At 41.1% G+C, this 19348-nt stretch overlaps 1 protein-coding gene across 1 annotated transcript in view; it reads left to right on the forward strand.

The window, feature by feature from the left end:
* Positions 1-19348, forward strand: part of MYO16 (myosin XVI) — a 438349-nt gene that overhangs the window by 114427 nt on the left and 304574 nt on the right. The window contains 1 exon segment of the mRNA XM_047720392.1: positions 18149-18299. Within this exon segment, the coding sequence (XP_047576348.1) occupies positions 18149-18299 (151 nt within the window).

A 19348-nucleotide genomic window follows, 5' to 3' on the forward strand; every position in this document is an offset into this window, starting at 1 on the left:
AGAAAATCCAGTGCTGGGATGGAAGGACTGAGCAGTGAGCCAGCCTGGCCTCAGGAGGAGAGGAGGACTGGAGGCTGAGATCAGTGACAGAATCCATCATATCTATGGAACCAAACCTCCAGAAGACTCTGCATAAGCCCAGTGGAGGGTCCTGGTGGGTGGCCACCTCTGTGTGCGTTGCGGGGGGGGGGGCAATGTGCTCTGATTCCCACACTTGACCCTGAGGGTCTCTGTGCATGGATGATCCCAATTCATATCCTCCCTAAGAAAGCTATGAGTATAGTGCCTTCCTGAGCTCTGCGAGTTGTTCTAGTGGGTTATCAAGCCGGAGGGAGTTGTGGGAGCCCCTGGGCTGGTAGCTCGTGGGTCAGAAGTGTGGGTGAGCATGAGAATCCCAAACTTGTGACTGTGTCTGAAGTGGGGGGCAGCCTTTCCCTTAACTTGTAGGCTCCGTGCTACAGGTAGTCAGTGTCAGAGTCAAGCTACAGTACCACGGGTGATGACGATGGTCAGCAGTGTCTCATGAGGTGGTTCTTGATGGCTCCGTGACTTAGTATTTTTGAAACACAGCAGTCTCTGGCTCAATGTGAGACCATGTCAGCGCTCAAGAAATGACAAAAAGGCAGGCAGATGTTCTTCACGTGTCTGTGAATTGTCAGCCTAATCATCTGACGAATGAAGGACTTCTAGCTCTAAGCTAAGACAAGAGAATGAAGCTTCCAGTTTGGTGTTTTCAAACTGAAAATGACCATATAGAGAAAAGCTTATTTTCTAAGCAGCTGATAGGAAAAATCCAGTGTCAGAGATGACCAGCTTTGAGTGACTGGTGTGGGGCTGGCTCTCCAGGGCTTCTGAGTCACATAGCACCTGGGATGGAGAGACAATGTGACTGGGAGAAGTCTGGAAAGAGGCAGATCTGAGCGGGTCTGAGGACAGAAGGATAAGGGGCTTGGGGTGGGTGGGTCCCAGGACGCGTAGGCCAAGTGGCCGTTGATGAGGAGAAATACCTTGTGGGAATCTGTAAGAGGCAGAGTGTGAGTTTTGCAGTGTGTCCTTCTGGACCTTAGTGAAACCTGAGACTCCCGGCAGGCCTGGAGTCGATGTTATGGAAAGCCTTCCAGGGGCCACATTTTATGAAACAAGCCCAACACGCATTTAATTAAAAGCAAGCCAACTGTCTGTGGCTTCACAAGGATTTCTTCTATGGCCTTTGTTGCACAATGAAAAGAACTATGATTCACATAGCACTGTGGTTTCAGTCATCATTTCCACCGATCTTCATTTAAACTCCATAACTTAGAGGGGATGCACATGATGATCTAATTTTAGTTACGGAGAAACAGAAACCCAGGGGTGTGACAGACCTATGGATAGTGACTGGGTAGCAGCCATGATCAGAACCACAGTCTTTGGATTCTTTGGAAATGCTCTCCAACCTGAGGTGGCAACAGGTTCAGGAAGATTGTCTTGAGTCTCTCCCCAGGCTCACAACGTGCACAATCTTGTCATACAAATTAAATAAATAAATAAATAAATAAAATGAAAAAATTATATATATATATATATATATATATATATATATATATATATATATATTTATATATATATGACGTTGCAAATGAGGGACATAGCCTTTAACCCATGCCTCAACGCCACACCTGGGGACTTTCTTGACAGAAATTGTCTCCTAATAATTTAGTCCAGGGTGCTTGGATAAGCAATCCTGGAAAGTGCATTTTTACTCATAGAGCCTGAGGCACAGTTGTGCTTGGACATTAATTTCCTGGCTCATGGTGGTTGAACACCACCTCTTTGGTTATTCCTGTGAGGCATTGTTCTGGTGCATTTACTCCTGATGCCGAGGGACCTGACCATTTTCAAAATCAGTGCAGCTTCCGTGACCATTTCACAGTAAAATGACATCACCTGAGGTAAAGTCGGACCAGACTCCCTGCCCAGGATTCATCAGAGTCTTTGGAAGGAGCTTTGTGTTACAAACTGACCATAAAGCTGTCTGTTGGTTCTATATGAATTTAGGAATGAATTCTGTGGCCCAGAGGGGGACAGAGAGAAATGTCACATGATACAAGGAGATCAGGAAACCCTGAGAATTATATCATCTGGTTTCTAATTTTTATTTTTTAATTTTTTTAATTTTTTTATTTCTTTTCAGCGTAACAGTATTCATTGTTTTTGCACCACACCCAGTGCTCCATGCAATCTTCTCTAATACCCACCGCCTGGTTCCCCCAACCTCCCACCCCCCCCCCTTCAAAACCCTCAGATTGTTTTTCAGAGTCCATAGTCTCTCATGGTTCACCTCCCCTTCCAATTTCCCTCAACTCCCTTCTCCTCTCCATCTCCCCTTGTCCTCCATGCTATTTGTTATGCTCCACAAATAAGTGAAACCATATGATCATTGACTCTCTCTGCTTGACTTATTTCACTCAGCATAATCTCTTCCAGTCCCGTCCATGTTGCTACAAAAGTTGGGTATTCATCCTTTCTGATGGAGGCATCATACTGCATAGTGTATATGGACCACATCTTCCTTATCCATTCTTCCGTTGAAGGGCATCTTTGTTCTTTCCACAGTTTGGCGACCGTGGCCATTGCTGCTATAAACATTGGGGTACAGATGGCCCTTCTTTTCACTACATCTGTATCTTTGGGCTAAATACCCAGTAGTGCAATTTCAGGGTCATAGGGAAGCTCTATTTTTAATTTCTTGAGGAATCTCCACATTGTTTTCCAAAGTGGCTGCACCAACTTGCATTCCCACCAACAGTGTAAGAGGGTTCCCCTTTCTCCACATCCTCTCCAACACATGTTGTTTCCTGTCTTGCAAATCAATCAGTGTGATAGAACAAATTAATAAGAGAAGAGAGAAGAACCACATGGTCCTCTCAGTTGAGGCAGAAAAAGCATTTGACAAAATCCAGCATCCGTGCCTGATTAAAACGCTTCAAAGTATAGGGATAGAGGAAACATTCCTGAACTTCATAAAATCTATCTATGAAAGACCCACAGCAAATATCATCCTCAATGGGAAAAAGCTTTCAGCCTTCCCGTTGAGATCAGGAACACGACAAGGATGCCCACTCTCACCACTCCTGTTCAACATAGCGTTGGAAGTCCTAGCAACAGCAATCAGACAACAAAGAGATATAAAAGGTATCCAAATTGGCAATGAAGAAGTCAAACTCTCTCTCTTCACAGATGACATGATTCTTTATATGGAAAACCCAAAAGACTCCACCCCAAACTACTAGAACTCATACAGCAATTCAGCAACGTGGCAGGATACAAAGTCAATATACAGAAATCAGTGGCTTTCTTATACACTAACAATGAAAATATAGAAAGGGAAATTAGAGAATCGATTCCATTTACTATAGCACCAAGAACCATAAGATACCTGGGAATAAACCTAACCAAAGAGGTAAAGGATCTGTACTCGAGGAACTACAGAACACTCATGAAAGAAATTGAAGAAGACACAAAAAGATGGAAGACCATTCCATGCTCTTGGATCGGAAGAATAAACATTGTTAAAATGTGTATACTGCCTAGAGCAATCTATACTTTTAATGTCATTCTGATCAAAATACCACCGGTATTTTTCAAAGAGCTGGAGCAAATAATCCAAAAATTTGTATGGAACCAGAAGAGACCCCGAATCACTAAGAAAATGTTGAAAAACAAAAATAAAACTGGGGGCATCACGTTACCTGATTTCAAGCTTTACTACAAAGCTGTGATCACCAAGACAGCATGGTACTGGCATAAAAACAGACACATAGACCAGTGGAACAGAGCAGAGAGCCCAGATATGGACCCTCAACTCTACGGTCAAATAATCTTCGACAAAACAGGAAAAAATATGCAGTGGAAAAAAGACAGTCTCTTCAATAAATGGTGCTGGGAAAACTGGACTGCTATATGTAGAAGAATGAAACTCGACCATTCTCTTACACCGTACATAAAGATAAACTCGAAATGGTTTCTAATTTTAAACCATTTACACTGTCCCTCAAGCATGGTTGAATAACTAGTTGGTCTTCCAAAGTTGGTTGAGAACTAGACTTGGCTTAAGAGGAAGGTAGAGTCTGATGATGAAGATTATTAAAGATTTCCTTGACTGAAATGAATGATGATAATGTTGTTTTATATAAATATCATTCATTAAATACCTATTCAGCAACACAACTGTATACTAGATAGTCACTTCTCACAGTATAACCTACCATATGCAGAAACTCTCTTCATGTACTCACAGAGCTGTTGCACTCAACTTATTTTAATTTAGATTTTTAAAATTTCTTTGCAGATACCTGTTGAGTAGATGAGTATAAAATGTCTTAAAAACAGGGTCATTTCCAATTCAACTGTAAGAAACACATTGACTTTTTCTTAAGATTTTATTTTTTTATTATTATTTTTTTTTATTTTTTTCAGCATAACAGTATTCATTATTTTTGCACCACACCCAGTGCTCCATGCAATCCGTGCCCTCTACAATACCCACCACCTGGTGCCCCCAACCTCCCACCCCCCACCCCTTCAAAATTCTCAGATCGTTTTTCACAGTCCATAGTCTCTCATGGTTCACCTCCCCTTCCAATTTCCCTCAACTCCCTTCTCCTCTCCATCTCCCCTTGTCCTCCATGCTATTTGTTATGCTCCACAAATAAGTGAAACCATATGATAATTGACTCTCTCTGCTTGACTTATTTCACTCAGCATAATCTCTTCCAGTCCCGTCCATGTTGCTACAAAACTTGGGGATTCATCCTTTCTTTCTTTTTTTTTTTTTTTTTTTTTACAGCTTTATAAACATATATTTTTATCCCCAGGGGTACAGGTCTGCGAATCGCCAGGTTTACACACTTCACAACACTCACCATAGCACATACCCTCCTCGATATCCATAACCCCACCCCCTCTCCCAACCCCCTCCCCCCATCAACCCTCAGATAGTTTTGTGAGATTAAGAGTCACTTAGGGTTTGTCTCCCTCCCAATCCCATCTTGTTTCATTTACTCTTCTCCTACCCCCTCGACCCCCCATGTTGCATCTCCTCTCCCTCATATCAGGGAGATCATATGATAGTTGTCTTTCTCCGATTGACTTATTTCGCTAAGCATGATACCCTCTAGTTCCATCCACGTCGTCGCAAATGGCACGATTTCATTTCTTTTGATGGCTGCATAGTATTCCATTGTGTATATATACCACATCTTCTTTATCCATTCGTCTGTAGATGGACATCTAGGTTCTTTCCATAGTTTGGCTATTGTAGACATTGCTGCTATAAACATTCGGGTGCATGTGCCCCTTCGGATCACTATGTTTGTATCTTTAGGGTAAATACCCAGCAGTGCAATTGCTGGGTCATAGGGTAGTTCTATTTTCAACATTTTGAGGAACCTCCATGCTGTTTTCCAGAGGGGTTGCACCAGCTTGCATTCCCACCAACAGTGTAGGAGGGTTCCCCTTTCTCCGCATCCTCGCCAGCATCTGTCATTTCCTGACTTGTTAATTTTAGCCATTCTGACTGGTGTGAGGTGATATCTCATGGTGGTTTTGATTTGTATTTCCCTGATGCCGAGGGATATGGAGCACTTTTTCATGTGTCTGTTGGCCATCTGGATGTCTTCTTTGCAGAAATGTCTGTTCATGTCCTCTGCCCATTTCTTGATTGGATTATTTGTTCTTTGGGTGTTGAGTTTGCTAAGTTCTTTATAGATTTTGGACACTAGCCCTTTATCTGATATGTCATTTGCAATTATCTTCTCCCATTCTGTCAGTTGTCTTTTGGTTTTGTTCACTGTTTCCTTTGCTGTGCAAAAGCTTTTGATCTTGATAAAATCCCAAAAGTTCATTTTTGCCCTTGCTTCCCTTGCCTTTGGTGATGTTCCTAGGAAGATGTTGCTGCGGCTGACGTCGAAGAGGTTGCTGCCTGTGTTCTCCTCGAGGATTTTGATGGATTCCTTTCTCACATTGAGATCCTTCATCCATTTTGAGTCTATTTTCGTGTGTGGTGTAAGGAAATGATCCAATTTCATTTTTCTGCATGTGGCTGTCCAATTTTCCCAACACCATTTATTGAAGAGGCTGTCTTTGTTCCATTGGACATTCTTTCCTGCTTTGTCGAAGATGAGTTGACCATAGAGTTGAGGGTCCATTTCTGGGCTCTCTATTCTGTTCCATTGATCTATGTGTCTGTTTTTGTGCCAGTACCATGCTGTCTTGATGATGACAGCTTTGTAATAGAGCTTGAAGTCCGGAATTGTGATGCCACCAACTTTGGCTTTCTTTTTCAATATTCCTTTGGCTATTCGAGGTCTTTTCTGGTTCCATATAAATTTTAGGATTATTTGTTCCATTTCTTTGAAAAAAATGGATGGTACTTTGATAGGAATTGCATTAAATGTGTAGACTGCTTTAGGTAGCATAGACATTTTCACAATATTTATTCTTCCAATCCAGGAGCATGGAACATTTTTCCATTTCTTTGTGTCTTCCTCAATTTCTTTCATGAGTACTTTATAGTTTTCTGAGTATAGATTCTTAGTCTCTTTGGTTAGGTTTATTCCTAGGTATCTTATAGTTTTGGGTGCAATTGTAAATGGGATGGACTCCTTAATTTCTCTTTCTTCTGTCTTGTTGTTGGTGTAGAGAAATGCAACTGATTTCTGTGCATTGATTTTATATCCTGACACTTTACTGAATTCCTGTACAAGTTCTAGCAGTTTTGGAGTGGAGTCTTTTGGGTTTTCCACATATAGTATCATATCATCTGCAAAGAGTGATAGTTTGACTTCTTCTTTGCCGATTTGGATGCCTTTAATTTCCTTTTGTTGTCTGATTGCTGAGGCTAGGACTTCTAGTACTATGTTGAATAGCAGTGGTGATTACGGACATCCCTGCCGTGTTCCTGACATTAGCGGAAAAGCTTTCAGTTTTTCTCCATTGAGAATGATATTTGCGGTGGGTTTTTCATAGATGGCTTTGATAATATTGAGGTATGTGCCGTCTATCCCTACACTTTGAAGAGTTTTGATCAGGAAGGGATGCTGTACTTTGTCAAATGCTTTTTCAGCATCTATGGAGAGTATCATATGGTTCTTGTTCTTTCTTTTATTAATGTGTTGTATCACATTGATTGATTTGCGGATGTTGAACCAGCCTTGCAGCCCTGGAATAAATCCCACTTGGTCGTGGTGAATAATCCTTTTAACGTACTGTTGAATCCTATTGGCTAGTATTTTGGCGAGAATTTTTGCATCTGTGTTCGTCAAGGATATTGGTCTGTAGTTCTCTTTTTTGTTGGGATCCTTGTCTGGTTTTGGGATCAAGGTGATGCTGGCCTCATAAAATGAGTTTGGAAGTTTTCCTTCTGTTTCTATTTTTTGGAACAGTTTCAGGAGAATAGGAATGAGTTCTTCTTTAAATGTTTGGTAGAATTCCCCTGGGAAGCCGTCTGGCCCTGGGCTTTTGTTTGTTTGGAGATTTTTGATGACTGTTTCAATCTCTTTACTGGTTATGGGTCTGTTCAGGCTTTCTATTTCTTCCTGGTTCAGTTGTGGTAGTTTATATGTCTCTAGGAATGCATCCATTTCTTCCAGATTGTCAAATTTGTTGGCATAGATTTGCTCATAGTATGTTCTTATAATTGTCTGTATTTCTTTGGTGTTCGTTGTGATCTCTCCTCTTTCATTCATGATTTTATTTATTTGGGTCCTCTCTCTTTTCTTTTTGATAAGTCTGGCCAGGGGTTTATCAATCTTATTAATTCTTTCAAAGAACCAGCTCCTAGTTTCGTTGATTTGTTCTATTGTTTTTTTGGTTTCTATTTCATTGATTTCTGCTCTGATCTTTATGATTTCTCTTCTCCTGCTGGGTTTAGGGTTTCTTTCTTGTTCTTTCTCCAGCTCCTTGAGGTGTAGGGTTAGGTTGTGTACCTGAGACCTTTCTTGTTTCTTGAGAAAGGCTTGTACCGCTATATATTTTCCTCTCAGGACTGCCTTTGTTGTGTCCCACAGATTCTGAACCGTTGTGTTTTCATTATCATTTGTTTCCATAAATTTTTTCAAATTTTCTTTGATTTCCTGGTTGACCCATTCATTCTTTAGAAGGATGCTGTTTAGTCTCCATGTATTTGGGTTCTTTCCAAATTTCCTCTTGTTATTGAGTTCTAGCTTTAGAGCATTGTGGTCTGAAAATATGCAGGGAATGATCCCAATCTTTTGATACCGGTTGAGACTTGATTTAGGACCAAGAATGTGATCTATTCTGGAGAATGTTCCATGTGCACTAGAGAAGAATGTGTATTCTGCTGCTTTGGGATGAAATGTTCTGAATATATCTGTGATGTCCATCTGGTCCAGTGTGTCATTTAAGACTTTGATTTCCTTGTTGATCTTTTGCTTGGATGATCTGTCCATTTCAGTGAGGGGAGTGTTAAAATCCCCTACTATTATTGTATTCTTGTCGATGTGTTTTTTTGATTTTGTTATTAATTGGTTTATATAGTTGGCTGCTCCCACGTTAGGGGCATAGATATTTAAAATTGTTAGATCTTCTTGTTGGACAGTTCCTTTGAGTATGATATAGTGTCCTTCCTCATCTCTTATTATAATCTTTGGCTTAAAATCTAATTGATCTGATATAAGGATTGCCACTCCTGCTTTCTTCTGATGTCCATTAGCATGGTAAATTCTTTTCCACCCCCTCACTTTAAACCTGGAGGTGTCTTCGGGTGTAAGATGAGTTTCTTGTAGGCAACATATAGATGGGTTTTGTTTTTTTATCCATTCTGATACCCTGTGTCTTTTGATTGGGGCATTTAGCCCATTCACATTCAGGGTAAGTATTGAGAGATATGAATTTAGTGCCATTGTATTGCCTGTAAGGTGACTGTTATTGTATATTGTCTCTGTTTCTTTCTGATCTACTACTTTGAGGGTCTCTCTTTGCTTAGAGGACCCCTTTCAATATTTCCTGTAGAGCTGGTTTGGTATTTGCAAATTCTTTCAGTTTTTGTTTGTCCTGGAAGCTTTTAATCTCTCTGTCTATTTTCAATGATAGCCTAGCTGGATATAGTATTCTTGGCTGCATGTTTTTCTCATTTAGTACTCTGAATATATCATGCCAGCTCTTTCTGGCCTGCCAGGTCTCTGTGGATAAGTCTGCTGCCAATCTAATATTTTTACCATTGTACGTTACAGACCTCTTTTCCCGGGCTGCTTTCAGAATCTTTTCTTTGTCACTAAGACTTGTCAATTTTACTATTAGGTGACGGGGTGTAGACCTATTCTTATTGATTTTGAGGGGGGTTCTCTGAACCTCCTGGATTTTGATGCTTGTTCCCTTTGCCATAATGGGGAAATTCTCTCCAATAATTCTCTCCAATATACCTTATGCTCCCCTCTCTGTTTCCTCTTCTTCTGGAATCCCAATTATTCTAATGTTGTTTCGTCTTATGGTGTCACTTATCTCTCGAATTCTCCCCTCGTGGTCCAGTAGCTGTTTGTCCCTCTTTTGCTCAGCTTCTTTATTCTCTGTCATTTGGTCTTCTATATCGCTAATTCTTTCTTCTGCCTCATTTATCCTAGCAGTGAGAGCCTCCATTTTTGATTGCACCTCATTAATAGCTTTTTTGATTTCAACTTGGTTAGATTTTAGTTCTTTTATTTCTCCAGAAAGGGCTTTTATATCTCCCGAGAGGGTTGCTTTAATATCTTCCATGCCTTTTTCAAGCCCGGCTAGAACCTTGAGAATCATCATTCTGAACTCTATATCTGACATATTACCAATGTCTGTATTGATTAGGTCCCTAGCCTTTGGTATTGCCTCTTGTTCTTTTTTTTTGTTGTGAATTTTTCCGCCTTGTCATTTTGTCCAGATAAGAGTTTATGAAGGAGCAAGTAAAATACTAAAAGGGTGGCAACAACCCCAGGAAAATATGCTTTAGCCAAATCAGAAGAGATCCTGAATTGTGAGGGGGGAGAAAGGGGATAAAAAGGGGTTCAGAAAGAAAGAAAAAAAAAACTATTAAAAAAAAAGAAAGCCAATAAAGAAAAAATATAAAAAGAGGAAAAAATATATATATATTAGATAAACTATTTAAAAAACGTTAAAAAAAAGAAAACGGTAAAAGTTAAAAAAAATTTAGCAGAAGAAGAGAAAAAGAAAAAAAAAATTGAAAAAGAAAAAAAAATTAACTGCAAGGCTAAAAAATCATGGGGAGAAAGCCATGAGTTCCGTGCTTTGCTTTCTTCTCCTTGGAATTCCGCTGCTCTCCTTGGTAGGTGAACTTGGTCCCGGCTGGGTTTCCCGTAGATCTTCTGGGGGAGGGGCCCGTTGTAGTGATTCTCAAGCGTCTTTGCCCCAGGCGGAGTTGCACCGCCCTTACCCGCGGCCGCGCTGAGTCATCCGCTCGGGTTCGCTTTCGGGAGCTTTTGTTCCCTGAGCGCTTTCCGTAGAGTCCGGAGGACGGGAATGAAGATGGCGGCCTCCCGGTCTCCGGCCCGGAGGAGCCGAGAGCCCGGGGCCCCACTCCTCAGTGCGCCCTCAGAGAACAGCGCCAAATGACTCCCGTCACCCTGGCCTCCGGCCGCGCTCCGAGCTGACCGAGCCTGCGACCGGTTCACGGCGACCCTGAGCTGAGAGTCACTCCTCGGCTCTGTCTCTGCAGCCGGCTTCCCCGTTCTAATACCGGTAAGCTCTGCGACACTCAGACACCCCCGATCCTTCTGCGACCCTGCGGGACCTGAGGCCGCGCTTACCCCGCCTGGGCTTCACCCCAGTTAAGCCTCTGGAGCGATGTCCCTCAGCGGAACAGACTTTTAAAAATCCTGATTTTGCTCCGTTGCTCCGGCGCTCGCCGGGAGCCGGCCCCTCCCCCCGCGGTCTATCTTCCCGTCGCTTTGGATTCACTTCTCCGCCAGTCCTACCTTGCAGAAAGTGGTTGATTTTCTGTTTCTGGAATTGCTGTTCTTCTTCTCTTCAATCTCCCGTTGGATTTGTAGGTGTTTGCAATCTTTAGATAAGCTATTTAGCTGATCTCCCGCTACCCAAAGTAGTCTCAGCCGCTACTTCTCCGCCATCTTGACTCCTCCGACTTTTTCTTAAGATTTTATTTATTTATTTGACAGACAGGAATCACAAGTAGGCAGAGAGGCAGGCAGAGAGAGAGGAGGAAGCAGGCTCCCTGCTGAGCAGAGAGCCCGATGCGGGGCTTGATCTCAGGACCCTGAGATCATGACCTGAGCCAAAGGCAGAGGCTTTAACCCACTGAGCCACCCAGGCGCCCCCCCTGTTTTTTTTTTTTTAAAGTAGGAGCCATACCTAGCATGGGGCCCAACATGGGGCTTTTGAACTCAGGACCCTGAGATCAAGACTTTAATCGAAATCAAGAGTCATAGGCTTAACCGACTGAGCCTCCCAGGCACCTGACATTTTTGTTTTTTAAACACAAGTTATATTTTTTCAAAGTGGTTTTTTTTTTTAATATTTTTTTAATTACAAAAACTAAAGTCATTTGGGGGGGGCAAAGATATCAATTAACTCAAAGCTCTCCAAGAGCTGTTTCATTCAGAAGTGAGCTTTGGATCATGATTTTGTAGATGCAGAAAAACCCAAATGCCTTATAGTGTGTAATTTATGCAGCTGTGTTCTTAGGATTAAAATTGAGAACTATCCATTCAGTTCATGACTTCACCACCAAAATAACGGAGTCTCATATGCCATTTCTACACAATTGTTTCGGTTTCAGTTTTTTCTTTGTTGGCCTAATATAGCCCAATATAGTCAATTTTGCTTGTTTTCTGTAGTTTTCTAAATTTGCTAGAGTCCTAATGGGCAATAATTGTCGCTTTTTTTAGTTTTATTACATTCCTGTTTCCATTTTCAGAAATAAAATCTCAGTTCCTACAGGCACATTTGCTCTGCATGAAATGCCTTTTATGTTTATAGAAATCAGTAAGTCTTAAATAAATCCAGCAGAGTTCAGAAATTGATTGTCTACTGGAATAGTCCCATGCAGTTTTGTCCACAGTCGGGTTAAAACGATCTATCCCCAGTTTGATCTGAACTGTCCTTGGATGGTTCTTTTTCATTTTATTTATGTTTAGGGAATCTGTCTACCAAAACCTTTCTTTAGAAAGTATACTCTTTTCAATCCTATTTTTTTTCTGTTTCTCAAAGATAAATGTCTATTTCTAATACTTCTTTTTTAATGTAATCAAAATAAAATTTTCTCATGGAGGCAAATTTGGAAAATACAGAAAAACATAGAAGTATGAAAAAACTCACTCATTAATGTCAAAGAAAAATTATACCAGAGACGTTAAAGGTGAAAGGAAGACTTTATTCAAGATTATTGCAATACCGAGAGAGAGTGAACTTGACTCTCAGAGAGCTTTCAAATGCTGGGATGAGCTTGTGGTAAAGCCCCAGGGCTGTTAGCAGGAAGGGGGGGGGGGGGTCCTTGTGAGTTGGTGTTTATGGAAGTGAGGCTCCTTCCCTCCCACAGAGACCAGGAGATTGGGGCTCCTGCTATATCAATCCAGATGGTTACATCCCAACAGAAAGTCTCTGGGGTCCTTGAGAAAGACACTGTGGGATTGTGGAATATGTGCATCTCAGAAGGACAAAGGAAGAATTTACAATGGTAGTTCTCTAAAGTAAGTGCTCGAAGAAAAGAGAGGGCGGCCATCTCAAGCTGGGGAGAAGACTGTCCAGAGTTTAGCTAAGATGAGGGGATTGTGACGTCCATTTATAGCAGTAGTCTATGTTTTTGATGAAACTACTATTAATTTGGTCTATTTCTTCTTATCCTTTATGGGTTTCTTTTTCTTTATTGAGTTCTTTATCTTGCGATATATCTTATTTTTCTTTTTAAATCTCATATCAAATATTTTGTCATGGTTGGTAAACGTTTAATGAGTGTTGAAATAAATAGCAATGATTACTTAAAAATTATTGTTTTTTCTAGAAAAATGACATTTTAATACATGTTCATATTGTACAAATGGATAATTGGTGAAAATTTAAATACATAGAAGTTATCTTGGGTGAATGCTGTTGATCACAATGATTATGAATAAAATGTATTTCATTTTGAAAGTGGGAAGAAACGTAAAGAAGAGCTTTCCATAAACCTTTAAAACAGTATCACATGCCATCAGCCAAACTGTTTTGTATTTTCTTACAGAAAATACGTGTATGACAAATAAGTAGTCGTTCGATCCAACTGTATTATTTAGAGTCATTTTTTCTTATATGATTGAGAGTATTTTTAACTAGTTACTTGCAGTTATTTTTAGTAAAAGATCTATCATATTACATATGATATTATTGAATGTGTAAGTGATCTTCAAAGATGTGGGTGAGATAACGCATAACGAGGTATTAGGTAGTAACAGCATAGATCTGTAGGGCTTGGCATACACTAAGATACTGCCTCATCTAACCCCCACATTTGCAAAACCAAAATGTGGCCCAAAGATTTTGAAGGCTTATAGGGTCAGGTGATTTCCATCTTGAGGTAAAAACTGACTTAGGGGCACCTGAGTGGCTCAGTGGGGTAAGTGTCTAACTCATGATTTTGGCTCAGATTATGATCTCAGAGTCCTGAGATCAAGCCTGGCATTGGGCTCCATGCTGGGCATAGAGCCTGCCCAAGATTCTCTCTGCCTCTCCCTCTGCCCTTCCTCACCCTCTCTCTCTCCCTCTCTTAAAACAAAACAAAGCAAAGCAAAGCAAAACCTGACTTAGTGTGAGGTCCCTGTATTCCTGGATCAATCTTCTTTCCAAGTGCACCTCTCAGTTGGAAATAGAATTGATCCTGCTGTTAATGCCGTGATTAGGTTTGAGATAGGAAAGGAGCATTTTAGCTATTTTCATAAACTCACTGTTTCTTCCTTTTGGAAATCCTTTTTAATTGGTGACATTATGCAGTTTCTACCTGACTGGTCAAACCACTGCTTTCTTCATTGCTTTATACTCAAAACACCGGGATGGTATATGCCAAACCTCTCTAGTTTTTCTTTGAAGACTTTCTGACAAAGCAGAAAAAAAGAGGTGATTGACGTTCAGGGGGATAAGTAAGAAGATAATTTGGTGGGTGTGAGGGTGGATTTTGGATGCAGGCAGCGTGACTGGTGGTTAAGAATACAAACTCTGGGGGCTCCCGGGTGACTCAGATCATGATCCCAGGGTCCTAGGATCGAGCCCCACATAGGGCTCCCTGCTCCCACCCCCTGCTTGTGTTCCTTCTGTGTCTGTCTCTCTTTCTCTGTCAAAAAAAAAAAAAAAGTACAAGCTTTGTATCTCAAGTCCCACCTCCACTCCTGCCGTGCTGTGTCCCCAACCCATTCTTCTCTTTCTTTCCCAGTGTACTCACCTAAAAAACAAGCAGAAAAGTAGATATTCCTTATACTGCTGTTAATATGAGTTAATATGTCTGAGTACTTAGAATGGAGATTATCATGCATTAAATTCCATCTAATTATTACAATGTGTTAATGGTGGTCTGCTCACAGTCTGGAAAATAGAAAGTGCAGTGGTCTTCAGATATTTGAAGGGTTCTCATGTCAGCGAAGCAGGGGACACACCCTGGGAGCTCCGGGAATGGTGACTGCAAGTTAGGACAGCAGGCACTGTTTCCGTTGTTCGTGGAAGAAATACGGCGTCTCTGAAGTTGTGAATACCTTATCACTAGTGGGATTCCCGCAGATCTGGATGTGAAATTTTTATAAGCATTTAAAGCATTCTCATTTTATAGTGAATTTTTTAAAATTAATAATCACACTATTGGGAGGGATAGTCCGCCAGGTCCCTCTCCATTGTCGCGTCAGGCCGCAAAGCACGTACGCTTAGTCGCACAGGCCGTCAGGAAGCTCAGAGGGACCACGGAGCAAACACCCGGGGAAGAGCACTGGCTTTTCTGCTGCTTGGGGCAGCATTTGCTTCTTGCTAGAAAGAACACTGGACTCCTGGCCAGGTTTCTCTCCTGCAACACAACCCATGGCACGTGTAAGCATCCACGTAGTTTCCCCCGAGCTGGCTCTTCTGACCTACCACCGTGGGACACTGTCAAACATGAACCTCTGGGTACCATGTGTGCCATGAGTCACAAACTCTTTGATCTCAGATCCAGGCATCTCTTGTCTTCCGCGCCTCTCCATGAAATGGTGACTCCTAACCTGTTAGTCTGTAAACACAGCAAAATCCTTGAAGCTTCACAGTGCTAAGCCCTTCATGTGTCTCACGCTAGAAATCCCTCAGTAGAGCCTTTCTCACGGATTGGTTTCAGAGAATGCATCTATAATGCACTCTGTCTCTCATCAGCAGGCCTCTTCTCACCTACTTCAAAATCTCCCATTGGGTAAAACTTCATCATCCAGACCTCAAGACTTCATATTTCTGTAAATATGTCCTTTAGCTATTCCTCAGGCCTTTCCCTCAACCCCAGCACTCACATAGCCCATTCATTGGTCTGATTTTATCCACGCATTTCTAGACTCAGTGGTACGGCTGGAAGATAAGGCCCAGAGATGGCCACTAACAGTGAGACCTTGTGGTTACTGGAAGAAGCCCTTCATTCCTCTCTTCCTCCCCTATGAATGTTAGTCTACCCAATCATTTGCCTTTCTATAGACAGCAACAGGAGGTTGAAATAAAAAATTCATTTGTCATGACATAAAAACATCAAAATAAATCTAACAAATTATTTGCAGGACTTTAATGCCAAAAGTTACAAAATACTGAGAGAAATTAATGATCAAAATAAATGGAGAGAGGTGCTGTGCTTCTGGATGACAGAATTCAACATTGTTCATGTGTAAATTCTCCCCACATTGATTTATCAGCTGAGCAGAACGCTAATCAAAGCCCCAGTAGGCATGTTTATAAACACTGACAAGTGGATTTTAAAATCTATATGAAAATGCTAATGATCCTGAATAGCTAAAAAAAAAAGAAAACCAAGCTGGAGGCGTCAGAGTACTTGGTTTCAAGCCTTAACTGTGCAGGTACGTTAATCAAGACTATGTGATATTGGTGTAGACTAGACCGTTGTATCAACGGAACACAATGGAACATCCCCAAATAGACCCACACTTATATCACTGGTTGAATCTTAACAAAGATTTATCCTAGATAAATGGCTGGGGAAAGATGTTCTTTTCAAAAATGATGCTGAAGCATTGGGATGGCCATATGAAAACAGAACAGACCCCAACTTGTACATAGCACCATATGCAAAACCCACTCACAGTGTATCGTAGACCCAAATGTAAAGCACACAACTATAAAATTTCTGGAGTAAAACCTAGGAGAAAACCTTTTTGACCTTGGGTTAGGAAAAGAATTTTTAGATAAGATACAAGAAGCCTAAGGCATAGGCGCAAAAAAAAAAAAAAAAAAAGTCTTTGAAACACACTGTAAAGAAGATAAAAAGGTGAGACACAGACTGGGAGAAGGTATTTACCACATATGTCCCTGACAGAGGACTTGAAACCAGAATATATGACGTCCGTATTCTGGCAGTGAAGGTTTGAGCTCACATTTTACCAGAGAGGAGATGCTCATGTCGGATAAGCACATTAAAATGCAAGTTTGAAACCATAGTGAGAAGCCACTAACATCCCTACTAGAACGGCTGTAAGAAGAGAGAGAGAGGTGTTGGCAAGAACGGGAAGCCGGGGGAATGCCCACGCGCTGCTGGTGGGAACGCCACTTTGGAGACAGCTTGGAGTTTCTTCTGGGTTTCTAACCAGGGTGAAGGCAAGCACGTGTCTGCTCAAACACCTGCATGCAAATGTGGACAGACGCTTCACTCATGCTTGACGACAACTGGACGAGCCCAAACGTTCCTTGAATGGAGAGCCCAAGTGTAGTGTGCCCCCAGGAGACCACCACTCAATGCTGAAAACCAAACCATTGTGTATAAAGCAGCGTGAATGCGCTTGAAAGCACGTATTAAGTCAGCGAAGGCAGATGCAAACAGCGGCTCGCTCTATCATCCCCTAAACGACAGTTTGGAAAAGGCAAAACTACAGTGAACGAAGTAATAATCAGTGTTTGCAAGGAACAGGAGGCAGGGGGAGATGGTGGGTTCCCCAGAGCAGGCAAGAGGAGATGGTCGGGAGTGATAGAAATCCTGTATATTCCTGGTGACGTGGGTTACACGCGCCCATATTTAACCGCGTGTAACTCTATGTGTATCTGACATAGACATGTACAGCATGGCCATCCCCACACGGTGGATAATACCTTAATACACCTGAATTTTTTTAAACCAAAAAGTACATTTAAGCATTAATTAGAATCACAAGTGCTATTATAGAATACATGAAATAATTACGTTTATGCATATTTCGCTTGATTAAATATGTATGTATTTCTGCTCGTAGGATAACATTTAGGGAAATGCTTTTTTAAATCTTACTATTATAAACTGTTACAATGCAAATTAAACTTTTAGATTGTGCCTATTTTTTTATGGATGTTACATAATAGTGGCTTTCTTTTGGCAATGATGTCCACGGAACAACAACAAAAAATGAAGTAGCTTTTATTTTTTTTTTTGCCCAGTTTGAGCTGTAATGAATGAAGTAATGAGTTATCATTTGCAATATTGGAATCCTTGAGCACAGCATTCCTCTCTAATGCCCCTGTTATTATTTTGTTACAAACTCTAAATATGGCCCATGATTCCATAACATATTTTAAGTTGTATATGAGCAATATTTTAATTAATTGTATAATTTGTGCCTTCTCTCGTTTGCACTCACTTTCACATCTGAATGTCCTGCTTAGCTCAGTCATGTGTTCAAGCTTAGCTCATAAATTGCTTGTTGATTTGTTTCCTACAGTCCTCTCTACATTTGTAAACATTTTCTTTTCAAGCTGAAGTGAATATATTTTTCTTTTAAAGTTGAGATTGAATGGAAGCTAGAACGAATGGAAAAGTTGACAGATTCCCCATTGATTGTTTATTCCCTCTCTGTGTGGAGAAATGGTTCTTATCTGAGTAAGACAACATTCCATAACCAAACTGTCCTGTTGTGGTCCTTCTTGATTAATATGGCAATGTTAGCGGAAGACTAATTATAGTATTGATTATTTTCTGTAGCAGTCCCCTGGTGTTGCCGATTGCCAAGCAAGACAGTATGTTGGAGAAAGACATTATGTTCAAAGATGCCACGAAAGGTCTATGCAAGCGACAGTCTCAAGACAGCATCCCTGAAAATGCTACTGTGAATGGCCCCACAAAACCTGAGCCAGTAAGTATACCTTTACTCCATGCCTGTTTATTACATCATGCTTTAAAATCCAACATTTCGAAACCAAACACCCCACAATTTCCATTCAAAGAAAGATTCATGAATGCAAAGGTTAATAGCTTTTTAAATTCCCATATATAAGCTGTTATATTTTACCGACCATGAGCAAACGTAGCTGCTGTTGCGCTGTACAAGGGTTTGAATTGTACATTTATCTTGACTTAACATATCAGGAACGTAAGCTTGGCCGGTACGCTAATTCCCCAGTATTTCCGATTATGTCTTTAGTCCTCCTTTTGATTATTATGTAGAGTATGGTTTTTGGAAGTATCTCTCGATGTGTACTGTGTGTGTGTGTTGGGGAGGGGGTAATGTGTGTGCCACAGTGCCCAGGTTATGGGAGATCAGTCTAATGAGCTTGGGGCTATAGAAAATAGTACATTTCCCTAGAGAAATAAATGATCTTTAAATGCTTCATGTTTTATAAATGGCAGAGTAATTTTATAAATGGCAGAGTAATCCTTGAAACTGGTTTGTTTCACGGTATCTAATTTTGAATATATTAAAGACATTTTAGCTAGGTTTTTCTAAGACCATCTTTTCAAGATTTAGTTTCATTAATTTTGTTATTTCAACATAACGAATAAACATGTTTTGTAATTTTGAGATACTTTAAAGTTTCAGCGGGTGTATTTGTCATCTTAGGCGACTATAGCAAACGCCACGCACTGGGTAGCTTAGGCGGCAGATGCTTATTCTTCACAGTTCTGGAGACTTGAAGTACAAGGTCAAGGTGCCAGCTGGTGAGGTTTCTGATGAACGTCCCCTTCCTGCCTGCTTTCTCCCTGTGTCCTCGCATGGGGGTTGAGCGGGGGAGGAAACAGAGAGAGGAAGGAGCTGTCTCTTAGAAGTGTGCCAATCTGATGGGACCAGGGCCCCACCCCTGTGACCTCCTCTAACCTGCATTGCCCCCTTAAGACCCCATCTCCGAAGAGTCACATTGAGAGCCTCCACACATGAATTTGGAGGAAAGCAGCTTAGTCTGCTGC

Source organism: Lutra lutra, chromosome 3 (genome assembly GCF_902655055.1).
Source record: "Lutra lutra chromosome 3, mLutLut1.2, whole genome shotgun sequence".
In the NCBI taxonomy this organism is placed as follows: Eukaryota; Metazoa; Chordata; class Mammalia; order Carnivora; family Mustelidae; genus Lutra; species Lutra lutra.